This window comes from Pituophis catenifer, unplaced genomic scaffold, assembly GCF_029215685.1.
Source record: "Pituophis catenifer annectens isolate HBS135680 unplaced genomic scaffold, rPitCat1.0.hap2 SCAF_2, whole genome shotgun sequence".
NCBI classification, from domain to species: Eukaryota; Metazoa; Chordata; class Lepidosauria; order Squamata; family Colubridae; genus Pituophis; species Pituophis catenifer.
The window spans coordinates 177,160,924-177,169,177 of NW_027256882.1; the positions used below are offsets into that span (position 1 = coordinate 177,160,924).

An 8,254-nucleotide genomic window follows, 5' to 3' on the forward strand; every position below is an offset into this window, starting at 1 on the left:
CACAAGCCAGTTGAAATGCATGTTGATGGTGATCACATGATCCTGTGACGATTGTAAATGCAAGAATTGGTAGTAAAAGGGTTTTTTTTTCCACCATATCTGCTAACACAATTTAAGGCATGAGGCAGTCAGTGACTACCTGTGACATTGTACAGGTAGTCCTTGATTTACAACAGTTTGTTTAGTGACCGTTTAAAGTTACAACGGCACTGAAAAAAGTGACTTATGATTATTTTTCACATTTATGACCATTGCAGAATCCCCATGGTCACCTAATCAAATTTTGAATGCTTGGTAACTGACTCACATTTATGATAGTTGCAGTGTCCCAGTGTCACATGATCACCCTTTGCAACATTCTGACAAGCAAAGTCAATGGGAAAGCCAGATTCATTCAATAATGGTGTTATTAATTTAACAACTGCAGTGATTCACTTAGCAAATGTGGAAAAAAGTCATAAAATGGGGCAAAACTAACTTAACAAATGTCTCATTTCGCAACATAAATTTGGGGTTTCATTGTGGTCATAAATTGAGGACTACCTGCATTAAATAAAGCAAGGCTTTATTTAAAAAAAGGACATCAGAAGACGTTAATTAGCAAAATGAACTGAAAATGGGATAAAAAGGGAAACACTTCTAAGAAGCTGGGAAGTAATGAATAAATGCCACAAGCTTCACTTATCCTTGCTCTTTTGGCAATTATATTATGGTGGGTAGTCAGCCACATGATTAGACTGGATTTGGCGGTTTTATCCACCTACTGACTCTTTCCCAAAGACTCAGAACAGACAGATATTATTATTTAATGGTGTTAAAACTATCCTCACAGGATGTAAGCTGTTCCAGGTAAAGCTGCGTTTTGCAATTGACTGGCGAGACTTGCCGATGGCATTATTATCAGATTCTGGATGTTCTGTTGTAAACAAGGGACGAATTTGCCTATCCCACTCCTCAGACAATGAAAGGGGACATCCATCCGCATATCATCCAGTGGTTAATGCTTTAATGTTAATGTTTTAATAGTTAATGCTTTAATGCATGCACGTTGCTGGCGAAACGGTTTCTGAATCTCCCGCCCACCAATCTCTTTGGGGAGTTATGTGAGCACACCACACCCAGGATGCGCCGGCTGATAATTCCCGGCGTTGCTATCTCTGCAGACGCATACAGCTATCTTGGAGGGAAGCGTATAGGCGGCCCTACACCTCTTAGTCCAAACCCACCATGACCTATTCCCTGTTTAGCCGCTCGGCATATGCTAGACAGATAGCGGCACTCGTCTCTCAGAGCGCATGCCCCAAGGGGGTGAAGAGCGTCCGAAATGTCGCCGCGCATGCGCCGCTCGGACGATCGCTCCAGGAACGACCGCGTCACTGCCTCATCTGCGACTGACTCGACCGAAACAAGGTCGGTAAAAGGGAAGCAGGCCACCGACGGCGAAGGAACGAAATCTGGCAACCGCGGGCCTATCAAACCTTACTTCTCCCACGTGGGGTTAAGATAAGGCGGGATCTTTTCTTCGATTGCTTCCCGGAGCCAGCCAATCCGCGTTGGGATCATCCAAATGAGCGAGGCAGCTTCTGTCCCAGTGGCCAGTTCTCGATCGCCGCTGACCAATCAGGAGGAGCTGCGCAGGATTCTCGCGCTGAGGCAGTTGGAAGAGGCCGTTTCCCTGGCGCCCTTCCCCCACCCTACTTCTCCTCCTGTCGTGCCACCGACGGTTGGGCAGACTCGCGGCTTTTTGCCCGCCCCTTTCGGATTTGGCTCTGTCGTTGGAACCGGAGTTGAATTGCCATGAGCGAGGGCGGTGAGGACCGGGGCCCCCCATCCCCTAAGCAGCGGCGCTTAGACCCGGCTTGTCAACTGCAGAAGGAAACGGAGGCAGCCCAAGCTCTGGCCGAAATGACGGCTTGGGGCGGCGGGAGCTTTGAAATCCTCAACCAGCAGGAGGCGCACGGAAGCTCCGCAGCGAAATCGAGGAGCCTGGAAACGGCCGGCCAGCAGGGGGGGCGCGAAACCGGCCCTGAGGTCGGGGAGCGAAGCGCTTTGGCGGGGCAGGGTTTAGGGACTCGGTACGGCCGGGCCAAGGGAGATGGGGAGGCGTCTTCCGACGAGGACCAAGGAAGCGCAGCGGGGGGCGTGGAACCGGCCAGGCCGAAGCGGAGGAACGCGGAAGCCGCCGTCGGTGCGAGCGACGACTATGAGGATGGCCGGGAAACCAAGAGAAAGAGGAAGGATGCCAAGGAGAGGCGCAGGGCTGCTGAGGTAGCAGCTGAAGCGGCGGAGGACGAGTGCTCCGTCATTTCGGTGGGGGAGGAAGAGGAGGACGACGATGACGACGACGAGGAGGAAGAAGAGGAGGAGGAAGAGGGAGGAAAACAGCAACCCACTCGCAAAACCGAGCAGTACTTGGAAGCCCTGGAGGCTGTGCAGCTGGAACTGGAAGCTGTAAATCAGCAGGCCAACCGTGCCTTTGCCCAGCTCAAAGCAAAGTTCAGTCACATGCGGCGCCCACATCTGGAGCGACGCAACATCATCATCCAAAACATCCCCGGTTTCTGGGTCACTGCTGTATCCTATCTTTGCTACTAGCTGTTGGGAAAGGGTTGCTAGAAATGGGAGGGAAATATAGTACTGTCCAGTATTGCAAAGAACGTGAAGAACCTTTTGAAGCTCTGTTATGCCGAGTTGGTCATTGATCCATGTAGCAATGGGTTAATGCCACATCCTTCCTTTGTAAAATATTTCATTAGGGGCAACACTCAAGGAAATAACTGGGGAAGGTAAAATGTGTGGAGTTTGGGTTCTTTCGTGGCAGAGCGTACTTCAGTACATGGCAATGCTGCATATAGGTTTAGAATATGTTTGCATTATATGTGTATCCTGCCCTCTTTCTGAAAAGTTTAGAATAGTTTGAATGTTCTTTTTCTCCTTGACATTAACTTTGCAGTTTCTCAACCATCCTCAGCTTTCAGCCATGATCAATGACCGAGATGAAGACATTTTGAGCTATATGACTAATCTGCAGGTGATTTCAACAAAGTTGTGCTTATTTTTATGTAGTGTATATTGGAGGTGGTGACCCTTTTGAGAGCTGTATGCAATGAAATTTCATTTTAACGCATACCAATTAGTGTACATTTAAAGACAAAATTAGGCTAAGTCTAGAAACTAGCTTGAAATTGAATTTATCAATGAAAGCAATTAAATTGCCGTTGACATTTCTGAATTCTTTCCTGTTGAAAGTCCCCATAGTGAGCTAAGTAAGGGTGGTAATAAAAAGTACCTTGCTACTCTGTCAGTGTAGGCTTTTCCAGTAGTATTAATCCAGTGGTGATGAACTCTCAGGCTAATAAACTGTAGTGTGATTATTTGCATCCAGACACTGTGGCAGTACCTTGCTAATGTTATGATTCTGGTGTTCTTTGTAGGTTGTGGATTTCACCCATGCAAAGTCAGGCTGCAAGATCAAGTTCTACTTCAGCAGCAATCCCTATTTCCAGAATGAGGTCATTGTGAAAGAGTTCCAGTGTGGTTCCTCTGGTATGCACAAAGGGACAGAGTTTTGAGGGATGAAAGGTCAGATTTGACATGCATTTCTTTACAGCTGTATGGTTTTTTTCCCCATCCTTTCCAGGGAGATTAGTTTCTCATTCTACACCAATTCGCTGGTGGCGTGGCCAGGATCCACTAGCTCATGGCCAGAAGAACTTTGAAATGAGCCGCAGCTTCTTCAGTTGGTTCTGTGACCATAGCTTTCCTGCAGGAGATCGCATTGCTGAGGTGGGACTATACTGCCATTGATGGGAACTTGCTCCCCAAATGTTGCTCAAGCCTCAGCATCCACCATTGTCAGCACTGGTGGACCACACCCTCTAAAATGTTTGTTGCATCAGTATGCCCTTTTAGCTGTCACACTCTTCTGTTTTCTCTAGATCATTAAAGAAGACCTGTGGCCCAATCCACTTCAGTACTACCTGATGGGGGAAGGTGGTGAAAATGGTGAAGAAGACAGGTAAGAATCAGGCAGTTACTTGGTTCCTTGTTATGGAGATTATAGTATGAGTGATACTTTTGGCAAGAATCTAAGCCTGCCATTGTGTGTGGATATAGATTTTTGTCTAGGTTTGTGGCAGCAGGACGTAGGAGGAGAGAACTAAAGAGACGTAGGAGAAGTGGACTTCATGAAGACAGGGCTTCGTGGTATACAGCTGGGAAGTCCGCAGAAGATGATAGATAAATGGTGATACACTCCCTCCTTCCCTTATGTTTAGTGAGACAGAAAATGGTGATGACTTTGTTGTGATTGTGGATGATGATGGCGAAGATGAGGAAGATGGGGTGGCAGATGTCCATGAGATCATAGATGAAGAAGAGACTGGACAAGGTAAGTAATGGTGAAATGCAACTGCTCCTCATAAAATGATATAGCCTTTGGATCTGAAATACAGAATAATTATGAGTCATCCAGAGTTTGTTATAAGATGGGCAGCTATATAAATGTTTAAGTAAGTAAATAAATACATGCTGATACAGGTAGTCCTTGACTTATAACCACAATTGAGCCCAAATTTCCATTGCTAACAGACAGTTGTTAAGTGAGTTTTGCTCCATTTTATGACCTTTCTTGCCACAGTTATAAAGTGAATCACTGCAGTTATTAGTAACACGGTTGTTAAATGAATCTGGTTTCCCCATTGGCTTTGCTTGTCAGAAGGTTCCAAAAGGTGATCAGTAACACCAGGGTACTGCAACTGTCATAAATACATGCCAGTTACCAACTGGCCAAATTTCGATCACGTGACCATGGAGATACTGCAACGGTCGTAACGGTCATAAGTTACTGTTTTCAGTGCCATTGTAATTTCAGACTATCACTAAACAAATGGTTGTAAGTTGAGGACTAGCTGTACTTCGCTGTTCATTCCTAAAGGTTCAGAGCAGCTAACAATCAGGGACATCATAAAAGGAACCTCTCAATAAAAATAATACATTTATAGCAGAGGTGGGCAACTATGGCCCTTTTATGACCTGTGGACTTCAATTCCCAGAATTCCTGAGTTAACATGGCTGGCTCAGGAATTCTGGGAGTTGAAGTCCACAAGTCATAAAAGGGCCATAGTTGCCCACCCGATTTATAGAAAAATAAGAAAAATCTCAACACCACAAGAAATAAGAAAAAACATACAAAATCATATGCCCATAAATGTATTCCTATACTGTATTCAAAGCATGTCTTCATCCTGGGCTAAATGGGAAAGCCAGGTCTTAATAATTTTCCTGAAATCCAGAAAGAAAGTGTAGAGCAGATCTCTGTAGGCAAGGAATTTTAAATTGTGGGAACAGTGACTAAAATGCCCATTTGCCAGGTTTCATCATATAGCAATCTGAAATAGAGATGGTGAATGATGGAAGATCTTAAAGGTGACAGCACCTTGAATCTCACCAGAAGCTAATTGGCACCAATGCAGGCCCTGAAGCAGTGTGGTCACTGAGGTATAATGAATGATAAATACCTGCATAGGTTGCTGCATTTTGCTTTTGAAAATGCTTTTCAAAGCCTCATGGAGCATGCATTACAATAATCCAAAGTAGAGGTGACTGGGGCAATGGGTGACAGAGCAATTTGCCCTAATTGGGCAATAGCCTTCCCTTTCATAGTTGTCACCAGCTACTTGAGCAAAAGCTTTGAGTTCAGTAGGACTACCAATTTGCCCCCCATCTCTGAGCAGGAATACATAGTCTAATTCAGAGCCAAAGATGATGATGTCCTGAAGTCATTGGCCTACAGACTCAAAGTTGTTCCCGCTATGAAGAATTCAGTTAGAGTCCATTCCTTTCTTGAGAAATTTTAAACACTAAGTCAGCACTTCTATGGCATCTGTTTGATGATATCTGTATATAACTAGGCAACAGATACCTAATCTTTCAGTAAATGACCTCTCCCAACAGTTTCATGTAGATTAAAGGAAAGTGGGGAGAAGAAAGGATCTAAGGTGTTTCACAGGAGAGACTTCCAAGCAGATTTTCTTCCACTTCACTGACTGGAATCAACCTTATTAGAAAAGAAGAACACCACTGAAGAACAATGTCTCTCCACCAGATGCCCCCCACCCCAAAATATCCCTCAGAGCCAGCCCAGAAGGATACCATGATTGATGGTATCAAAAGCCACTGAGAAATAAAGGAGGATCAGGAGGTTGTATTCCTTCAATCCCAGATCCAGATGATCCATTTCCTTGAGGATCTTTTGAAGTTGCAGTGTTATATTTTATAGTGCAGGTTTTGGGATTCCGTCAATTAAATATTGGAAACATGGGTAAAGGAGTATTTTTCATCAGCTGCTTCAAATATTGACATATCTTATTTACTAACACAGGTGAAGTGGTGGAAGAGGTATTAAGTGGCCAAGAAGATGATATTGCTGGATCCAAGTCCTCCCGAGAGGAGCCAGATGGGAAGGATTCTGAGGTGGAAGAAGATGGCTAGATTAATTTATAAAAGAACAGTGTGTCTGGTTGGACTTTCCTATGGGGACCTCAGTGGCACTTTGATGCTGACCAATTGCACTTGGACATGGCAAAAGATGGAGTGTATCAGCAGCGGTCACATAGATTATTTTGTATCTTTATTTATTGTATTGACTGCATTTCTCTCTCTGCCCTTTTGGGGGCACTGTGTGCAAGCACCCCCTTAATTGTTTGATGCTTAGCATCTTCTCCTACCTGCCTGTGTGGGGGCTGTACGCTTATTTGCCCTGTCCCCTGGTGGCTACTCAGGGTCTTGTCTGCCCAGAGGCCTTTTTAAAACAGCTCAGGGTTTCCTTTTTCCATTCAGCATTATTAAGCTGCTGGCTTTTCGCACCTTCCCTGAACTTCTGCTTATAAGGATTCTACTCCCCCTGTATATATTTTAGCTTTAGTCTGCCTGCTAGCGGCCGACCAGTGCCTCATGCCATCAAAACATAATCCCAGCCTTGCTTTTCCCACATTGAGGGTCGGGCCTAACCAATTGGGACTCATCCATTGCCAATGCAGGGCTCTGCCATTCAAACTGACTTTGTAATAGCTCGTTAATCTAAATGGCAACCTTGCACCCATTGGCTTAGCTGAAGCAATAATAGCTCTGGTTGCACAGTATTTTCCTTGGGGTTGTTAATGCAAGGAAAAGGGCTGTGATGATGGCTTATTCTTGTGTTTGATACTTTCTCCAATGCTTCAGTACATGAAAGCAATGGCAAGATGTTTCTAGCAACAACGTGTATATGTGATTTTATGCTCCGGTGTACTTTATGTATAACTGCAGACAATTTCCTAGCAATGTTCCTAAAGCATCATACCCAGTTGGATTTGCCCATTCCTTATACCCCACAGAGGCTGTTCTATGCAATGCTACTGATATTTGTAGAAAGGCAACCATTTTCCTTGGCTGATTTTTTTGTATATTTCGTATCAGGACTTTGTACTTTTTTTTATTATAAAAAAAGCACTTAATGTACAAAGCGCTTTCCAATTTGGCGTGTGACTGTTTTATTTTGGACATCTATAGCCTCATATTCTGTGCTCATAATGCATATGTAAGTGAGGGTATACAGACAAATTATACTATATATGCTTTACTCTGTAACAGTTTTGTTTCTGTTCAGGAGAACTGGCATGGAGTAAATAGTGAAGGAAGAATATGAGTTACAAAAGAAAAAAGTGAATATGAAATTTTGCGTTACAGGTAGTCCTCACTTACCTAGTGCAATTGGGATCAGCAACTCTGATGGTAAACAACATCATCACTAAGTGAAACATCATATCCATAACGGATTTAGGATGTCACTTCCCATTCAGTTGTTAAAGAAAAGCAATGTTGGTTTTAAGAATAGCTGCATCAAAGCAACTTGCAATTTTACTGTTGGTTTCTCAATTGACTACTTGTTATAAGCTAGTTGCAAAGCGCACCAATGTCAATCACAAGACAGTGGGACACTGACAATTGTACATACCCTCCCCCCAGTTGTGCAACTCCCAAGTTTTGATCACATGACTGCAGGCACAGTGCAACAGTTAAATGACTGGTCATAAAATTATTTTTTTAGCGCTGTTGTAAATTTGTACAATTGCTAAATAGGGCAGTTGTTAAGCATAGTCTACTTGTATAACTAAATTTTTTTCTTCTGAGCTGTTGGTAATCCATGCTGATATGTTTTTACAATTCAATACTTAAGAACTAAAAAATCTAAACTTATTGCAAACTTATAATT

General features: G+C 43.8%; 1 protein-coding gene across 2 annotated transcripts; it reads left to right on the plus strand.

Moving 5' to 3' along the window:
- Window positions 1–1,334: 1,334 nt before the first annotated feature.
- Window positions 1,335–7,515, plus strand: TSPYL2 (TSPY like 2). 2 transcript variants are annotated; one of them, XM_070938179.1, is made up of 7 exons: window positions 1,335–2,574; window positions 2,954–3,031; window positions 3,435–3,546; window positions 3,641–3,786; window positions 3,939–4,018; window positions 4,117–4,246; window positions 6,383–6,462. In XM_070938179.1, the coding sequence occupies exons 1-6, from the start codon at window positions 1,798–1,800 to the stop codon at window positions 4,241–4,243; spliced, it is 1,320 nt and encodes a 439-aa protein (XP_070794280.1). In that variant the 5' UTR covers window positions 1,335–1,797; the 3' UTR covers window positions 4,244–4,246; window positions 6,383–6,462. The 2 variants fall into 2 exon arrangements, with proteins under 2 accessions (XP_070794280.1, XP_070794279.1); XM_070938178.1 differs by lacking the exon at window positions 4,117–4,246 and adding an exon at window positions 4,278–4,390 and having other exon boundaries at window positions 1,343–2,574; window positions 6,383–7,515.
- Window positions 7,516–8,254: the final 739 nt, after the last annotated feature.

Coding starts and splice junctions, on each gene's coding strand:
- TSPYL2 (XM_070938178.1), top strand. CDS start 1,798: ATGAGCGAGGGCGGTGAGGACCGGGGCCCCCCATCCCCTAAGCAGCGG. Junction 4,019..4,277: donor GAAAATGGTGAAGAAGACAG/GTAAGAATCAGG, acceptor CCTTATGTTTAG/TGAGACAGAAAATGGTGATG. Junction 4,391..6,382: donor TGAAGAAGAGACTGGACAAG/GTAAGTAATGGT, acceptor TTACTAACACAG/GTGAAGTGGTGGAAGAGGTA.